The following is a 20,163-nucleotide window of genomic DNA, read 5'->3' as shown; positions in this document are numbered from 1 at the left end:
TACTAATGGCTTCTAAAGTTGAATCTCATGTGTGACATTGGTTACCATACCTACCGACTAGATTTGGGGAAAAGTAAATTCCATGACAAATACATGTCTTTATTAAGGAACTCACTGTCCATAATTGCGGTGGCGCACAGAAATGCCAAGGTAGGAGAATCACTTGAGCCGAGGAGTTTGAACCAGATCTGGGTTAAGTTTCCCGACTCCATCTCAGAAACATTTACCTTTCCCTGTGATTATATTTTATGATGTAATTGGGTTTGTCTAGAATTTTGGAAGAGTAGAATAAATTTTGATAAGTCAAAAATGAGTAGATCTGTAAACAAAATGTCAGGATTAAGTATAGATGCATGCTTAAGACATTTCCTTTTGGTGAGGTTTTTCCATAGTAAAAAGAGGTTTCGTTTACCTTCCTTTGATTTCTTGTTTCCTTCCCAGCAATGTTGGTAAGTCCTATAACTCAAATATGAGATGAAAGAGGAGAATAAAACTGCCAGATGAGTCGTTCCCTTCATCTGTCAGGGGACTATGTCATCAACAAACCCTTGTGAAAAGCGTGTGGGTGAGGATCTTACCTGACTTCTGTGTACCTTTCTGGCAGGATGTGAAATGAGCTGTTGAATGCATCCATCTCTCAGTTGGGTGATTGGTTCTTGCAGAACTAGAGATTGTCTTAGAGCGTCATGCATGCTGAGCCAATGCTCTACTGTTATGTCTATTTTCATCTTACAGAATCTTGCTGAGCTGCCCAGGCTAGCCCTGAAGTTACACTCCTTTCTACACCTCCTGAGCACTCGGGATTACAGCCGTGGAGCAGCAAGGCCAGGCCCAGATCAGTTGTGAGCTATTATAGCCACCTATTTTGTCAGCACTGTAGGGGGTAAAGACATTTAGGGACTGCTCTTTACCACTGAGATACATCCCCAGCTCCAGGCTTGTGCTGTTTATACCACCTGTAATCTTCCCACGTAGGCATGGAACTGGAGGTTCTTCAGGCTTGTGTGCCAAGCACTTTAACCCATCTTGATAGCCTCATGGTTTTTGCTTTTTAAATACAGTCTCATCTAGTTATATAGTCCTAACTGGCCTGGAACTCACTGTGAAGACCAAATTGGCCTGGGACTTACGTTGCTGCTTCTCCTCCTATCTTTACTTCCTGAATGCTGGGATTAGAACAGGCCTGCACCATGCCCTTCTCTTTTATCTTCTCTCATATATCACATCCCGACTGCATACGGTCCGCCCACCGTTTTCCCCCAGCTCCTCTCTCTCTCTCTCCCTCTCCCTCTCCCTCTCCCTCCCCCTCCCCCTCCCCCCCTCCCTCCCTCCCTCCCTCTCTCTCTCTCTCTCTCTCTCTCTCTCTCTCTTCTGGTTTTTTTTCGGGGGGGGGGTGTTTGAGACAGGATTTTTCTGTCAAACAGTCCTGGCTGTCCTGGCCTCCAACTCACACACAGAAATCTGCCTGCCTCTGCTTGGATTAAAGACATGCACTGCCACCACTTGACCTGCCTAGCTCTTTTTTTAATTTTAAAAACTTTTCTAATTAATTTTATTTTTGACATGCTGGCTTGGAACACACTGTGTATCCTAGGGTCCTCTTGAATTTTGCTCTGTAGCCTGGGCTGGGCTCAAGCTCATAAAATATTCCTTCCTGCTGTAGCTTGCTGAGTACTGGGATCAGGCTTGAGCAAAAGCAACCAGTTTTATTTTAGCATTTAAATGACTGCTTATCAAAATAACCAAGTCTTTAGTCCATATGTATACTAGAACAATCTTGGGAAGAAATGCTATTGGCTTTCCTCTTTAAAAAAAAAATTACCCTGCAATTAGAACAGCAAGCTTAATTGTTAAAGTCAAACACCATAAATATTGGCAGTTTTGTCTACATTTTTCTCTTCAAATTCTAACTACAACCATGTCATTACTCTCATTCTTTGAGTCTAATGTTATGGTCATATTTTGGTATTCGACAGCATTAAAATGTAAGGGCTCAGGCTGGAGAGATGGCTCAGTGGTTAAGAGCACTGGCTGTTCTTCCCCAGGACCAGGATTCCACCCCCAGCACCCTCATGGCAGCTCATAACCATCTGTAACTCCATTTCCAAGGAATCCAATGCTTACTTCTGGCCTCTGTGAGCCACCAAGCATGCACATGGTGTGCACACCCATACACATAAAATAATTAAGCAATTTGAAAGTGTAAAGGCTTGTAATGTTGAATGAATCCATGCTGAACACAAACTGAACATTCACTGAGAATTCAAAACTATCAGAACAGTCTAAAAGAATCTTATTTAAATTTTTATTTCAAAAGCTCTTTATAGAAAATTGAAGGCTCTTTAAAAAGCTGCTCTTTTCTCAGAGAGAATATTGTCAACACTGTGTTTCTTTTCATTTTTTTCTATATATAAATACAGATTGAGGATTGCTCATGTGAAATACTTGGAATCTGATGTTTCTAATTTTATATATTTTTGGTTGCAATATTCACATACATAATGAGATATGTTAGAGATGTGACCAAAGTCTAAATGCTGAATTTATGTTTTGCATGAGTAGTGCAGGCATAGCTTGAAGAAAATTTTATATAATATTTTTAGTACACCTTTATTTTGACTGTACCCCACCATATGAGGTCAGGGTGGAATGTTCTATTTATAGTATAAAGCTTGCCTGACAAAAGTTTGGGATTTGTGGCTTTTTTTCTCTCCCCTGTGTGTGTATGTGTTCACAATTTAATTTGTGAACCGTTTATTGTAATTGTGTATTTTTTCTATTTTTTCTTGTTCATGTGTGTTCACGTATGTGAGTATGTGCTATGCGTTTGTGTGTGTAGGCTCAAGTGGTGTTGATAGTTGTTTTTCTCTGCTCTCCTGGTTCATTCAGGCAGGATCTCTCAGTTGAAGCCAGTATTTGCTTATTCGGCTAGTTTGTCTTACCAGCTTGTCCTGGGGGATCCCCTCTCTCAGCCTTTAGAACGCTAGAATTACTGGTGGACAATATTCCCCACCATAAATATTTTCCCATGAAAATATTTTCCCATGGGTTCTGGGATTCAAATTCTGGTCCTTGGGCTTGTGGTGCAAAGTGCTTTAACCACTGAACCACCTCGCCAGCCCAGAATTCTCATAGTTTGAAAATGCCAGTATTGAGATATAGCTGTCATTCTTCATGCTTTGAGGGCATTTCTTTCTTTCTTTCTTTCTTTCTTTCTTTCTTTCTTTCTTTCTTTCTTTCTTTCTTTCTTTCTTGTTGATTTTTATTGAGCTCTACATTTTTCTCTGCTCCCCTCTCTGCCTTTCCCCTCCCCTTCAACCCTCTCCCATGGTCCTCATGCTCCCAATTTACTCAGGAGATCTTGTCTTTTTCTACTTCCCAAGTAGATTAGATCTATGTATGTCTCTCTTAGAGTCCTCATTGTTGTCTAGGTTCTCTGGGATTGTGATTTGTAGGCTTGTTTTCTTTGCTTTATGATTAAAAATCACTTATGAGTGAGTACATGTGATAATTGTTTTTCTGTGCCTGGGTTACCTCACTCAATATGATGTTTTCTAGCTCCATCCATTTTCCGACAAATTTCAAGGTGTCGTTATTTTTTTCTGCTGTGTAGTACTCCATTGTGTAAATATAGTACATTTTTAAAATCCATTTTTCCATCGAGGAACATTTAGGGCATTTATTTTATCTTTTTAAAATAACATTATTTTTCAGGCAATGGTGGCACATGCCTTTAATCTGAGCACTTGGGAGGCAGATGCAGGTGGATCTCTGAGTTTGAGGTCAGGCTGGTCTACAGAGTGAGTTCCAGGACAGCTAAGACTACACAGAGAAACCCTGTCTTAAAAAATTAAAAATGAAGCAACAACAACAAAACAATAAAATAATATTATCTGTGCATATTGCAATACATCTTTTATTTTTCAAATTTCTATTTGGAGAAGGGAGTGGATTCCTAGAAGGGGAATTATAAACCTCTTGTTCACATAGAACCAAGTTCCAGAAATAGATAACTATTACTTACTTTGTTTTATCTGCATTGCTTAAAGATAAGAATTATATTTGCAAATTAGACTAGCTATACATATATGAAGTTTAAAAATCTGTGACGGGAAAAGGTGCTATTTTCTGTTTTGCCAATTAATTTGTTTTAGCTTGAATTCTTTTCACTTGATGCTGATAAAAAAAGGCCGTGGCATCTGAGAGGATTCATATTCTAGAGCCTTGCTACACACACACACACACACACACACACACACACACACACACACACACACATCTGAAAGCCCAAGGAACACAGTAAGAGTACAACAGCAAGCAAAGGCCTGACTCTTGTCAGTGATTGACTAGTTATTGTTAAGTGTGGCAGACAGGCTTTATGTGAAGAATGTCATTATTGCTCAGGGAGGCAAACATATTTCCACAGGATTTTTGCATGCTGAAAGGCAATTCTAATTAAAAACAATTAGTTGCAGCTTCCCCCAGCACTGAAGATAGTATCTGGCACTTAGCTGTTACTAACAACTGTAGAATGGGTGAATGAACAAAGGTAGGGAGTGTTATGGAATCACATGGGATTTGAAGGCAAGAATAAGTAGTTTGCTCAGTGTATTGTTGCACCTGGGAGAGAATTTCTGCTTGCTATTTAGAGCTTTTAATTGCAAGACCCCGTAATTTGGTTAATTCTGTTGGGTTGTTTATTATTATAATTAGTGTATATGTGTATACTTGTTCATATATGTGTATATGTGTTCACTCGTACACAAGGATTGGTGTCATATGTCTTTCTCAATCTCCATATTTTTTAAATGATATTTTAAAATTTTATTTATTTTATGTCTCTATGTACACCACATACATACAGTACTCAGGGTTCCAGAAGAAGGTTTCAGAACCCCTGGAACTGGAGTTTAGAGAGGCTTCTGAATTGCCATGTGGATGCTGGGAACTGAGCCCCAGTCTTCTGTAAGAACAACCACTGAGCCATCTCTCCAACCCCTAATTAATTATTTTCCTTATTTTTATTTTTTTTGAGAAGGTCATTGAACCTGGAGCTCACTGATTTGGCCAGAGCAGCTGCCCAGTAAGATAGGATCCTTTTATCTACACCTTCTCATCACGGGAATTACATGCTCACATCGCTGTGCCAGTTCTTCTTACATGGGTGCTGGAGCGAAAACGCAGATCCTCCTCAGATTAGCACCGCGGGAACCTTACCAACTGAGTTGCTCCCCCAGTGCTATTTTTAAATAAGGACACTATCCACCTAGTAACCAGGAGATAAAACTAATATTAGAAAATGTTTCAGGGTCTGGGGAAGTAGCTCAGTTGGTAAAACACTTGCTGATCTCTGTCCTCAGAACTCAAAACTTGGTGCAGCAGCATGCGCTTGTAATCCAGTGCTGGGTATGGGGACACAGCCAGATCCCTGGGGCTTACAGGCCTGCCAGCCTAGCCTGCTTCATGAGTTCCAGCCGTCGAGACCCTGTCTCAAAACAAAAAAGTGGACAGTTCCTGAAAACCAACACAAGGTTGTATTCTCGTCCAAACACGCACATGTGCATATATGTGTAAATTTAGTGGTTAGTGTATTTAGTGTTTTTTTTAAGCATGTGTTAAGTTTTCTATATGGGTTTTCATATAATCCCTAACAGTAACTCAGCCAAAGGTTAAAGACTTTAAAAAATAATCACACTGCCCTCAGACTGCAAAAGTCCTTCGTCACAAATATTGTAAGTGGGTTTTGTTAATGTCTTCATGTTGTGTGTTTCTGCGGTTCCTGATGTGACTTCTCTTGTGCTTTTGAAGGTGGAACCTAACTTCTTGTGGAACAAGTGTCGCAAGTTCGGAATGTAGCGAGGAGCTGTTTTCGTCCGTTTCCGTGGGAGATCAAGATGATTGCTATTCGCTGTTGGATGATCAAGACTTCACTTCTTTTGACCTATTCCCCGAGGGAAGTGTCTGCAGCGATGTCTCCTCTTCTATCAGCACTTACTGGGATTGGTCAGACAGCGAATTTGAGTGGCAGGTAAGGTTTTCTTTTCCTTCTTACTAACATTCTTATTAGATAAGTGAAAGTGGGTTTTGAGTGGCAGGTAAGGTTTTTTCTTCTTACTAGCACCGTTATTATGTAAGTAAAAGTGGGTTTTGAGTGGCAGGTAAGTCTCCCCCCCACTTGTTAACATTATTAAATAAGTAAAGGTGTAAATTCTCTCAAGTTTCTCATTTTTACCTCCAAGTATTTGTTTATTTTAATTTTATTTTTTCGCATGTGCCACTCACCTCTTCTTGGACCTTAATTCTCAGGTTATGAAAAGGTTCAGTCTGACTTGAATTCTTCATGGTTGGGAGCTGGCAGGAAGTCAGGTTAAAAAGCACAGAGTGCCTTCTAGTCTGGTTCCTTTTCAGTGGTACTTGGACCATTGCTCATAATTGAGTTCTTTGTAAAAAGCCTAAGTTGTTAGCTCCAAGTAGCTGAAACACCCATAAGCTATAGGTTAGCCCCATGCTAACGCTAGTGATGGTCTCTTTTCTTGTGTTGACATTCTTTTTGTAATAGTGCTCATAACCAGTCTAAAATGTAACAGCAGTGACTTTGGGGATGAAATCTTCCATCAGTATTCAGTATGGCAGCTCTTCCAGTTGAATATCTGTTGCCTTCTCTTTCAGTAGTATGACTGATGCCACCTTGGAGTCTTGGTGAAGTCAATTTTCTTTTGTATGTTTTTCAAAGTGTGTCATACAGTTAAGAAATAGATGGAATGCACATTCTACAATTTTGCTAATATGCATTTTAGGCTTCTGATCCTACAGTCATCCTTTCGTAGATTTTCGTGTATTAAGCACTCAGCACTTTACTATGCAAATGTATTCTCCCTACTTCATAATTGATAGCATTCTTGTGCTTAGAAGACACATATCAGATTATATTAGATATCAAATATGATAAGCTGTTTCTATCACAGTCATCTAATTTTTGGTTCTCCTATCCGAAGTATGCTAGTTTATTATTTTATATTCTTTTTTCACATAGATGTTTTTCTGGCCACAATAATTTTTTTCTTGGGGCATATATAATATGTAAAATGTCTTTGTGGCAAGTTGTCTACAAATACTGCATTATAATAAATGTGATATATTAGAAAATGTATGTTGCTTTATTGGAACATCCATTTTGTGATTGTAAAAAAATAATATTTAAAAGTCTTCCCCTGCATATACTGCATGTTTTATTCAACAGATAAACGTGAATCTCTGATACTGTAACAGTCATCTGAATATATGAACTTGTATTTTTAAAAAGGGTTTCAGATATTATTTGAGGTAAAACTATTTTTTTTAAATATGTAAAGAGTGTTTATTGCACACAGTAAGACGATGTTTAAAAATAAGAATGCTACAACATACATTAATTTACATGCATTGCCCTGAGTGAAGAAAGAGGAAAATACTACATAGTGTATAATTCTATATGTTTATATAGAACAGGCAAATTGGTAGAGATAGATTAATTTTTGTGGAATCATGTAACAATGACTAAAGGAAAATGATGTCAGTTTTTCGTGGTTTCTTTTCAGTAATGTTTTAAAATTAAATAAATATGATTATATTACTCAAAATGAAAAAAGGTAAAACTATTTTTATGAAATTATCAAATAATACGGGGTGGTATAAACTAAAAGTCTCAAAAACTCTTCTTGTTACCACTGTGAAGAGCTTTTACAGATAGAAGTGTATGTTCCTATACACATAGTATGTATGTTCATATATAAATATTTCACTCAGTAATTGTATGATTTTTTTTCAGATGCTGGAATATCTCATTCATTTTCAGAGCCGTATCATATTCGTCAAGTTTTTTAGTTGGCTTCAGTTTTGTGTATATATGTGCTGTGAAGAGTGCTATGCTAAGCTAAGAGGTTTTAAAGAGGAAAAAATAATTCACCACTCCCATTTTTTGTGTGTTATTTCAGCTTCTGTTCCACATAGAGATGCAAATATACATCAGATAAAAGTTTATTTTTTGCCTTTAAAAATGATAGAATTCACCATTTAAATAATTTAAAAACATACAATTATATGCTCATTAATATACTCACAATGCTGCATAGGCATCACCTCTAATTCCAGGGTATTTCCATTTCCGTAATCGCCCTCTCCCACACTCCCACACAAAGGAACTGTATACCTGTTAAGCACAGAGCTTCACTTCCGCTCTGCCTTTGTCATCTGGCAAACACCAATCAATTCTGTAGATTTATCTCTAAAATGTTTTTTATTATTTTTAGTGTTGTGTTTGTGTGTGTGCGCACACGCATGCACATGTACCACCATGTGCATGTGGGGGTCGGAGGATGAATTCTGAGGGAGTTCTCTCTTTCCACTACGTGCATCCCAGAGATCAAACCTATGTTGTCAGACTGGACTCTCCTGATGACCTCGGTTTCCCGTTCTCTGTATAAATGGACATACATAATTATATAGAGCTGTTTTCAAGGTTCATCCATATTGTAGCATGGATTTTATTCCTTTCTGATTTGAATTTCTCCATCTTGGTCTATACTTGATGTTTATCTTTTTTATTTCAGCCAGCATGGTGAGTGTGAAGTGGTGTCATATTGTGGTTTGGTTTCACATTTCTCTGATGCCTAGTGTTGAGCACCTTTTCATACTTACATCGTTTTCTTAAGGTTTATTTATTGTGTGTTTAATGCTCTGCCTCCATGTGTGGCCGCACGCCAGAAGACAGTGCCAGTTCTCATTACAGATGGCTGTGAGCCACTATGTGGTTGCTGGGAATTGAACTCAGGACCTCTGGAAGAACAGCCAGTGCTCTTAACCTTTGAGTCATCTCTCCAGCCCCGTTTTTCTCTTTTTATTGTTTTTATTGAGTTATACATTTTTCCTACTCCTCTGCATGTGTTTTTCTTCATTGTACTTATGCTGTTGTATTAAAAACTGCTTTACTCAAGATGATGAAATTTACCTGTTTCTTCTTAGAGTTTAGAGATTTAGTTCTTCCATGTATAGGCCTTTGATGTATTTTGATTTTTCTCTATGTGTGTATGTCCCCCCCCCCCCCACACACACCTCTTGTCTTTTTTTCCTAGTTGGAAAGGAAAGCTTCCAGTCTTTCCACTGAGTGTAATGTTAGTGTAGTTTTTCAGTAAATTCCCTGTATGATAGAGGAGAATTTCTCGTCTACTCTCAGTTTATACAAATTCATTGCTGTGGATGTTGGTTTCTAGGTATTTTTTTTTTAATCCAGCATCATTTGCTAAAAAGTCTGTTGTTTTCTCATCGAATAGTCTTGGCACCCTGCTGCAAATGGCTTTGGTTCTGGACTCACAGTTCTCCTGTCTTAATGCCAGCATCTGTCCTTGTGCTTGTACAACACTGTTTGGGAAGTGTGCGTTCTCCCATGTTGTTGTTGTTTGGTTTTTGCTTTTTTTTTGCTTCCAGACAGGGTCTCTCTATGTAGCCCTGGTTGGCCTGTCTATGTAGATCAAGCTGACTTTGAACTAGATCCACCTGCCTTTGCCTCTCACATGCTGGGGTTCAAGACTTGCACCCCTGCTCCCAAACAGTGTTGTTTTTTTTTAATGAAAGTTGACTTTTTTATTAAAATTTTTTAAATACGATCTTTTCTCATTTTATACAGCTATCCCCATTTCTACTCCCTCCCCTCCCACCAGCCCAGCCTTTCCCTCATCCCACACCACTTCCGTCCACTCCTCAGAGAGGGTAAGGCTTCCTATGGGGAATAACAAAGTTGGACACTTCACTCTGAGGCAAGACCAAGGCCCTCTCCCCTATATCTAGGCTGTGCAAGGTATCCCTCCAAAGAAAATGTGCTCCTAGATGCCAGTTCAAGCACTAGGGATAAATCCTGGTCCCACTGCCAGTGGCCCCACAGACTGCCCAAGCCTCACAACTGTCCTCCACATTCAGTGGCCTAGCTTGGTCCTGTGCAGGTTCCCCTGCTATCAGTCCAGAGTCAGTGAGCTCTCACTAGCTCAGATCAGCTGTTTCAGTGCATAGCAACATCATGGTCTTTACCCCTTTGCTCATATATTGCACCTCTCTGTCTTGGACTGGTCTCGGGTAGCTTGGTTGAGTGCTTTACTGTAGATCTCTGTATCTGCTTTCATCAGTTGCTGGAAGAAGGTTCTATGATGACAATTAAGGTAATCATCAAATTGATTAAAGGGAAAGGCCAGTTTAACTGTCCTCTTCACTACTGCTTAGAGTCATAGCTGGGGTCATCCTTGTGGATTCCTAGGAATTTCCTTAGTGCCATGTTTCTCACCAGCCCTTTAATGGCTTCTTCAAATAAAATATCTCTTTCCTCTCTCTCCCTCTCTGTCCTTCTCCCTTCTTGAGCATCCTGTTCCCTCATATTCTCCCCTCCTTCCCCTTTCCCCCTCCCTATCTCCTTCCACCTTCCCTCTCGATGTTTTCAGGAGATCTTGTCTGTTTCCCCTTCCCAGGGGGATCTATGTATGTCTCTCTTAGGGTTCTCCTTGTTACCTAGTTTCTCTGGGATCTTGGAGTATAGGCTGGTTTGCCTTTGCTTTAGGTCTAATCTTATGAGTGAGTACATACCATGTTTGTCTATCTGAGACTGAGTTACCTCACTTGGGATTTTTTTTTCCTAGTTCCATTCATTTGCATGCAAATTTCAAGATGTCACTTTTTTTTTTACTACTGAGTAGTACTCCACTTTATCTCTTCTTCAGTTGAGGGGCACCAATGTCATTTCCAGGTTCTGGCTATTAGGAATAATGCTGCTATGAACACAGTTGAGCAAATTTCCTTGTGGTATGAGTGTGCATCCATTGGGTATATACCCCAGAGCGGTATTGCTGGGTCTTTTTTTTTAAAAATTTATTTATTTATTAAAGATTTCTGCCTCCTCCCCGCCACCACCTCCCATTTCCCTCCCCCTCCCCCAATCAAGTCCCTCTCCCTTGTCAGCCCAAAGAGCAATCAGGGTTCCCTGCCCTGTGGGAAGTCCAAGGACCACCCAGCTCCATCCAGGTCTAGTAAGGTGAGCATCTAAACTGCCTAGGCTCCCACAAAGCCAGTACGTGCAGTAGCTGGGTCTTGAGGTAGATTGATTCTCAATTTTCTGACAAACCACAACACTGATTTCCAAAGTAGCTGTATAAGTTTGCACTCCACCAGCAATGAAGGAGTGTTCCCCTTACTCTACATCCTCTCCAGCATAAGCTATCATTGGTGTTTTTGATCTTAGCCATTTTGACTGGTGTACAATCACAGAGTATCACAGAGTTGTTTTAATTTGCATTTTCCTGATGGCTAATTTCTCTGATGTTGAGCAATTCCTTAAGTGTCTTTCAGCCATCTGCAATTCAGAAGAATTCTCTGTTTAGATCTGTACCCCATTTTTTGATTGGATTACTTGGTAATTTGAGGTTTAATTTCTTGAGTTCTTTATATATTTTGGAGATCAGTCCTCTCTCTGATGTGGGGTTAGTGAAGATTTTTTCCCATTCTGTAAGCTGCCGTTTTTGTCATAGTGAATATCAGTAGGCCTCCTATATACAAACGATAAAGGGGCTCTCCAAACCCGCCTTTTCCTAGTACTCTGTAATGTCTGAATGTGTTCTTTGTTACTGGCTGCCTTTCTACCATTTCCATTGTAAAAATCGACAGAAGTATGTACTGTCTTGGTATTCTTCAAATGGTGTTTCACTCAAATAGGTATAGACAATTCCAGCACATTTCTGGAAAACATTTTTAGGGGAGGAATTCTGCTTCAGATTCCATTTACAGGTTTTCACAAGAGCTGGAGGTATCTTTGGTAAGGGGACTTAGGACTTCTCTTTGAAGAATCTATTTAAGATGGCTAGCCCAAACTCTCTTTGCTCCTCTTCAATGGTAGGTAACTTCATACTCTGCCACTGCATCCAAGAATTCAATGCATCTCTTTAAATCTGGTTTTGTATCACAGATTTGTCTGAAAAGAAGTCTTCCTATTGGCTGCTTGTCACAAAGGCTGCTAAAATCCTTTTCTTGACGAGCCTTCAGTTGCAGTGTTGGCCGTATGTTCTCAAGTTCCATACGGTGGCGAAGGTCGAACTTTTCGGGGTGCAGGCAACAGAGGCGGGGAAGGCTGGCTGGCGGGGAGGAGACCCTAGAGCCACAGTCGCAGGCTCCTCGCATGCCTCATCCTGCTGTGGACAGGGCTTCGGGATACTGGGCTGCCTCCTCCGCTTCGGCGTTGCCACCACTGCCTCCAGGAGCGCCTTTGTCCCCGCGGCCGCCGCAGCTGTCGTCGTGGGCGCAAAGGCAGGCCCTGGGAAGGCTCGCCACGGGCTCCAGTTATCTTGTACGGGCGAGGGGCCTCCTCTATCGTCGCTAGCCTGCAGGGCGCTCAAACTCCTAGCATCATTGCCCAAGCCCAGGGCATAACTCTCTCCTAGGTCGGCACTGAGCCTCCGCTGCGCCCCACTCCACAGGGGAGCTTCTTCTCCACAGGGGAGTTTCTTCTCCAGAGGTTTCTATTAGGAAACTACTGCCTGCTACAGCCGCTGCGGCCGTGGCTGCCAGATAACTTGCACGGCCCCAAACTGTTTTTGCTCTTTATTAAGATTATTTGGATTTTGGGGGTCCCTTGTAATTCCACACAAATTTTAGGATCAGTTTTTCTATTTCTAGAAAATAGAGCAGTTGAAATTTTAGTACAGATTGCATTAAGCCTGTGAGGAGGATTGCTGTCTTAATTTCAACATTCCAATTCATGAAAGTCGTATTGTTTTTATTTAATTCTTTCAATGATGCCTTACAGTTCTCAGTATTCAAATCTTAAACTTTTTTGGTTAAATTTGTTTTTTAAAATCCTTTATTTTGCTTTTGGAAGTGTCCTTTTCATAATTTCAATTGCAGATTTCTCACTGTATATATAAAGCAATATACAATTCAGTCTTTTTAATACGGATTTTTGTAACTAGCGCTGAACTTGTTTGTTAGCTCTGTAGTTTCCTCCTGTGTGGATTCATTTGGGTTTTCCATATTTAAGTTATCAGTGAATAGTTGTCTTTCTTTCCTCCTAGTCTTTTTTCTTCTTGCTTGTTTGCCCTACCCAGATCATACAGCATTGAAGTGGCCTAAGTATGGTGATGCATGCCTATAACCCCATTGCTCATGACACTGAGGCAGTTTGGAAGCCAGCCTAGGGTATATAGTGAGACCATAAGTAGCCTCCTCCTTGCACAAAGAACTGTAAGAAGTGATTAATAAGCAGCAATAGCAACAGAATAGATGAAGTTGCTAGGAAAAGTAAAGTCAAGCAGGCAAAGAGAGAGCTTCTTCTTTCTTTAAACTGCCACCCACATTTAGGGTGGGTCTTCCCACTTTAATAATCTAATAAAGAAAATGTCTTAGAGTGTCAAGTGACTTGCCTTTTATTTGATTCCTTATCCAAGCAAGATTCACAGTCTGTTAGGATTAGAAAGACTTAGGTGTGGTAGCGAATGTATTTAATCCCAGCACTTGGAATGCCAAGGCAAATGGATCTCTGTGAGTTCAAGATCAGTTTCGTCTATGCAGTGAGTTCTATACCAACTAGGAATACTTAGTGAAACCCTATCTCCAAAAATAATACAAACAAATAAATAAGCAAATGTAAATAAGGTAAGCACTTTCATAAGTTGTTGTAGCCCATTTAATACCAGGGATATTATATAATTTTATAGGTGTTAATGTAAATCGTGGAAGGTTTTATATGTTAAATGAGAAAATATTATAAACTGTTCTCCAAAAGAGGAGTGATTCCTAATTTACTTATTAATTTAGTAATTGAAGGATTGCAAACAAAGGAAATTGTCAGTAAAGTGACTCAGTGCCAATGCACATGCTAAGATGCTACTTCATTCAAAGATTAAAATCTTGCTCTTCTTTTTCCAGAGATCCACTTGCAAGAGCAGCAAGTTGCCAAGTCATCTGTCCAGCCAGAGTACATTCTTCTCTCACACCTTACATCCTGCTTCCTGTTTCCCCTCCCTCCACTCCTCCCAGTTCCCCCTCCCCTATCTCCCCTCTGCATCAGATCCACTGCTCCTATGTTTCCCTTCAGGAAAAAGCAGGCTTTCTGGGGACATCAACTGAACATGGCATAACATGTTGCAATAAGTTTACACACATGCCCTCATTAAGACTGGAGAAGCAAACTAGTAGGAGGAAAAGAGTCCTAAAAGCAGGCAAAAGAGTCAGACAGTCCCCGCTCCCACTGTTAGGATCTCACAAGAACACCAAACTAGCCGGGCGGTGGTGGCGCACGCCTTTAATCCCAGCACTCGGGAGGCAGAGGCAGGTGGATCTCTGGGAGTTCGAGACCAGCCTGGTCTACAGAGCTAGTTCCAGGACAGGCTCCAAAGCCACAGAGAGACCCTGTCTCAAAAAACCAAAAAAAAAAAAGAAAAAAAAGAACACCAAACTACACTCTGACTCCTTCAATCCTTCCTCCCCGTTTTTTACGGGGTTCCTCAAGCTCCACCTAATACTTGGCTGTGGATCTCTGCATCTGCTCTGCTCCCATCAGTTGCTAGATAAAGCCTCTATGAAGATTGGGCTGGGCTCTGATCTATGACTATAGCAGAATATCATTAGGAATCATTTCACTGACTTTTTTCCACTCCTTACACTGGAGTATAGGTACTCTGTGCTCATGGACATTTAACATTGAACTATGCTGAGAAGTTTAAAATGCTTCCTTATCTTTGTGAGATCTCAAAATAATATTAAGGAAATTATACAAGAATGTGCTTACAAATTATGTTAGAATTTACTGAAAATTATTGTTTTAGAGTTTAAAAATTATATTAACTCTTGTGGTAAAAGCTTCATCTATTTAAACTTCTGAGTAAATGTTTTGGGGATACAATAGTTAATATGTATGATTCACAGATTCTTTGGAAAGTTGCATTTAAGAAACCATTTCTCTTGTTGAGCAGGAAAACTTAGAGGATGCGATGAGCAAGTAATTCTTCTGTCATACTTTAAACCTAGAGGGGTTACTTGAAATTACACATCAGCTGTTAGAGAAATGAGGTTACTTATAGAATTCTGAAACTTACAGAAAATATGACAGAGGTTTGATTTAATTCTCTCCATGTGTCACAGCTACAGATTATGGCATAAATATACTGAATATGGATGGTATAAATATACTGAATATGGTCTATAAAAATATAGGATAGGACTCATTAAGCATTTTTATTCTGAGATACTTTATCAATTATAAAGTGGGAAATTCCTGGCCTAATAAATATACAAGCGCCCATACAATTCTGCTAAACAGCTGCTACTCTAGTCCCATAGGTCCAGTTGACTATTTGACATTTCCACTTGAATGACTTTGTTATTTCATAGTAACCCATTATCTGAGATGCTGAGTTCTTGATCAGTGATGTCACTTCCAAAAATCGCCTTCCCATGGAAAAGTCCATGAGCCTTTGTGACATATCTTACAGTATGGTGAATAATGACTGTTGCCTATTGAGAGTATATTTGCACACCCACCATTTTCCCGTTACCCATATCCCACACTGCACCATCTTCTTAGTTCCTACTGAAGTCCAGATTGCCTAGCTTATGTGAATACAGTGAATTTGTGTCCTACTTTGGATTTGGTCACTAGTTCTTCGAGTCTCATTGGATACCATTTCCCCCTTGTTTGTTAGAATAAGTGCGTTGAGTTAGAATGATTAATATATGAAGTCTTTGAGTGTACCATCCTGTGTGGGTTCTATGGTTGTGAACTATTTTCCTCTCGTCTGAATATTGGACTCCTTGCTAACCAGTCAGTTAGCAAATAGCTCTTTTTTCTTAAGGAAGGCTTTATTTTTCTACTTTGAGGGTGGAGTCCCTTGCAGTGGGTAATTCCTGGAAGCAGACTCTCAGGGCAGCTACTAGCCAGTAAGCAGAGAGCAATGGAGGTCCCTAAACGATTTATACATTGTAGTTTGTCTTCTAAACTTTTATGGTCATCTTTTTTTCCTGTTGATGCTTGTTAGAGGATAGGCACGATCACAGCAAAGGCTTCATGTTTCGTTCCAATCTTTCTTCATCCTGTTTTGTTTCATCAAGATACTGTCGCTTGGAAAATGTTTTGTGTCTGTCCAATTCCTGCATGGCATGGGAGTGCTTCTAGTTCTTCCATTGTTCCGATCCTCAGCAATAATTTTCCTTCCTTCTTTTTTAAAATAATATCTTTTATTCATTTCAAGACAGAATCTCTCTACATAGCCCCAACTGTCCTAGAGAGCTCACTATATAGACTACAGTGGCTACCAACTCACAGAGATCCTCCTGCCTCTGCCTCCTGTGTGCTGGGATTAGAGGTGCGCTACATCACACCTGGCTTCTTTTTTTTATTTATGTTGGGTTTTTTCCCCTTACCCTGTGTTTTTGCCATCTGTGGTTTTACTAAATTATTTTTCTTTCCCAAATGTCTTTTTCTGTCCCTCTGAAGTCATTAAACACCACTTTGGCAACATAGGACACATTCTAAAAGGACTTTTACTACCTTTTTAGTGGTCTCAGAAACCATGGTTGAAGACTGACTCAAAGTAAATTATCCAAATCACACAAGATCACCAGGTATGATGCCAGATCCCTGTAATTGCAGTATTGGGAGGCTGAAGCAGGAGGAACAAGGCAGTCTAGTCTATATATTGAGAGTTCCACATGGCCTGACATACAGTGTGAGATCTTCTCTCAGAAAGAAAATCAGCCATTAAATAAATAAGTCGTACAAGATCTCACCTCCAGTGAGCAATGGAACTAGGTTTTGTGTTGTACGGTGTTTTGAATTCTTCCTAAAAATGGCCAAACTATTATTCATAACTTTTTTATATCTCCCACACCAGACAAAACCAAAGATGTGAATTTAAGTGCTTATCATATAGTCTGACCCCAAAGAGATAGTCTCCAAAGATTCAAAGAAAAGTTTACTAAATTTTGAAAGTTGAAGTTTTTTTTTATTTTTTAGCTTTATTTAGTTGATGTTTCTATGAGTGTTTTGTGTGCATGTAAGTCTGGGTATTGTGTGCATGCCTGATGTCTGGAACTGGAGTTCCAGATGGTTCTGAACCACCATGTGTGTTTTGGGAATTGGGGTCCTCTCAAGAGCAACAAGTACTTTTAATCACCGAGTCGTCTCTCCAGCCCAAGTATAGGTGTTTTTAGTTGGGGGGGGGGGATGAGAGAGAGCAAGAACATGCAGAATTTAGAGGTCAATCTCAAGAATATCATCCATATCTTTTGAGATACCATCTCTAATTTCTCTAATTGACCTTAACCTAGGCTGACTGGCCAGTGAGCCCCAAGGATCTGTCTGTCTGTTTTTACATCCACCTTGTGCTGCCTTTTGCATTTGTAAGTGGATGGTATCGTGTTGTCTAAAACTTTAATGTAATGAGCATGATTTCACTCTGTTAAATCCCCTATACCTATTAGAGTGCCATGTATGTATTAGCATCTTAAATACATATGAAAGCAATAGTTTTTAGTACTAAAGTTCTGTTCTGTTTGAGAACTCAAGGCCTAGAAATCATTGAGTCAAATGTAGTTGCAAGTTCTGGATACCCAAAAACCAATAAAAGTTGATGTAGCTTGTAATCATGAAAATATTCTTTGAAATTTGCTAAGAAAGGAAAAAATGACCTATTTTTATTAGTATCTTAAAAATACTGCATTAAAGTAACTAATTTTAGAGGATATGTGATGTGACATGTTTTGATTTCATGGGTGCATGTTCAAATATATCAAATTATACGCTGTGTAGTTTTTGTTTATCAAGTGTATATTAATGAAGCTATTTAATCCACTCTTTTTAGAGGCAATACATTCTTGATACTTGTTTTTCTTTAAATGGATTTGATTTTTCTGTGTTTTCGGGTTTAGTTTTTCTGTATCTTTTTAAAAAAATATTTATTTATTATGAGTTCTCTGGGTTTTTTTCTGTATCTTTTTTAAAATATTTATTTATTTAGAGTTTAGTTTTTATTTTTCCTTTCTCTACACATTGTTTTCTATTTTCTTATTTTGTTTTCTAATATTTCCATTCTTGAAAGAGTTTTTGCTTTATATAAATAGCATATTTTAAATTACTTTAGTTGTTCTTTTATTGCTCCAATGCTCTTGAGGAGAAGAATTCGTGGAATTATGTGTCTTGAATAGAGGCAGTTGGTGGCAGAGCACTCAGGTCTACTGTGATGGAGATCAGTATTTCTTACTCATGTTTTAGGGCTCTGATAATATTGTGGCTATAAAGTAAAAAGCTTAGTGGATATTGAAACATAAATTAGCATTTTTGTAATTTATATTTATGATTTATGCATTTTTGAAAGTACATTTTCATGGGATATCTTAAAAGAGAATATTCTGATTTTGGTCCTTTTGTATAAAATAGGTATGGTTCAATATTAATCTGCCTGAAAGATCCTGATTGTATATTTGCCTTAGTCATATATTGAAGTAAATTTTATTTTGTTTTTGACATATGATCTTCTATACCTTAGGGTAACCTGAGACTGGCTATTGAGCTCTGACTGTCCTTAGACCACTGATCGTCCACTCTCTACTTCCTGAGTATGGGAATTGCCTATATATGTAACCAGCCATGGCTGACTAAAATAACTTTAATTGATGCATAAAATGTGTTGCCATATTTAAAATGCAGTTTTCAATTTCTACTTTCTTTAACCCCTGTACTTCTTACTTTTCTAAAGTTACCAGGCAGTGACATTGCCAGTGGAAGTGATGTACTTTCTGATGTCATACCCAGTATCCCCAGTTCACCTTGCCTGCTTCCTAAAAAGAAGAACAAGCACCGGAATCTCGATGAACTTGCTTGGAGTGCGATGACAAATGATGAGCAGGTAAACATGTTGGCATTCTTCATTCTAAGTGTATGTGGGATAAAGCTTATGTGGAGAACAGATGTGAAGCCTCCTTTAATTACCTCTTTGTAGCCCCCGAATTGTGTGAAGTCTGAAATTGAGTTTTAACTTTTTCTAGGAAGCAAATGAAATCAGGACATCTTAGCAACGATCATAAGAAATTATCAGCTTTCCTATTCAGACAGCGGTTGGTGCTTCACTGGAGCCTTGGGCAAAATAATTCTTCTAATGTCTAAATTGTGTTATAATTCACATAGTAAAAGTCAGGTATTCACACTGATATTGTTTGTTGTTATTTTTCTTCACATAGGTGGAATATATTGAGTATCTGAGCCGTAAAGTCAGTACTGAGATGGGCCTTCGGGAACAACTTGATATTATTAAAATCATTGATCCTTCTGCTCAGATCTCCCCTACTGACAGTGAGTTCATTATTGAACTTAACTGTCTCACAGATGAAAAACTGAAGCAGGTATGAAAAGTAAATGTACATTGTTTATCTACTGAAGATGCCACCATCTTATGAAGTGTAGGCCTGTGTAATCATGTGCATACTCGTCATTATCAAGACCAGAATCACTGCTGTGAGATGTAACGTTAGGAAGCACTGGTGCTGAGCTAAGAGTTGTAGCTCAGGGCTAGAGGGTAACATGTACAGAGCCCTGAATTCAGTCCCCAGGACTGCAAAGAAAAAGGAAAAAAGTGACCTGGAGTAGTGGCACACGTCTGTAATCATAGCACTTGGGATGTAGAGTTAGGAGGATCAGAAGTTCAGGGTCATCTTTGATTTGTTAAAGACTTCAAGGCCAGCCTGGCATACCTGAGATCCTGAATGCCTCAAAGCCAAAACAAAAACTGAAACCTCCTAAGTCCCTACTTAAGAGTTTTATGTGGCGCACGCCTTTAATCCCAGCACTAGGGAGGCAGAGGCAGGCGAATCTCTGTGAGTTCAAGTCCAGCCTGGTCTACAAGAGCTAGTTCCAGGACAGGCTCCAAAGAGTTTTATGTGGCCAGGCATGTGTGCTGAGGGATTTGAGTGGCCTTGTGGAATAACAGCCTGTGCAGAGTGACATCTGAGGAACTTTTCCTCCAGTATTTTACTCTGTACGTTTACGACCCCTTCCAAATAACAGTTTTGCTGCACCTTTTCTCTCCTGCATGCTTTAATAGAAAGGCTTTTAATTCTCTGCTTCTGGTGTCTTGCATTTGGCATTTGAAAATTCTCATTTCTCAA

The 20,163-nt window shown here is 39.3% G+C and overlaps 1 protein-coding gene and 1 pseudogene across 1 annotated transcript in view; one reads left to right on the top strand and one right to left on the bottom strand.

The window, feature by feature from the left end:
* The window catches only part of Fam199x (family with sequence similarity 199, X-linked), a 33,887-nt gene that overhangs the window by 4,482 nt on the left and 9,242 nt on the right, over positions 1-20,163 (top strand). The window contains exons 2-4 of the mRNA XM_057759744.1: positions 5,809-6,028; positions 18,759-18,908; positions 19,240-19,401. Coding sequence (XP_057615727.1) covers positions 5,809-6,028; positions 18,759-18,908; positions 19,240-19,401 — 532 coding nt within the window. The remainder of the gene's footprint in view (positions 1-5,808; positions 6,029-18,758; positions 18,909-19,239; positions 19,402-20,163) is intronic.
* LOC130867444 (G protein-coupled receptor kinase 4-like) lies at positions 11,652-12,189 on the bottom strand (annotated as a pseudogene).

This window comes from Chionomys nivalis, chromosome X (assembly GCF_950005125.1).
Source record: "Chionomys nivalis chromosome X, mChiNiv1.1, whole genome shotgun sequence".
NCBI lineage: Eukaryota > Metazoa > Chordata > Mammalia > Rodentia > Cricetidae > Chionomys > Chionomys nivalis.
Note: the sequence above shows the minus strand (reverse complement) of the source record. Positions and strands in the feature narration are given on the sequence as shown.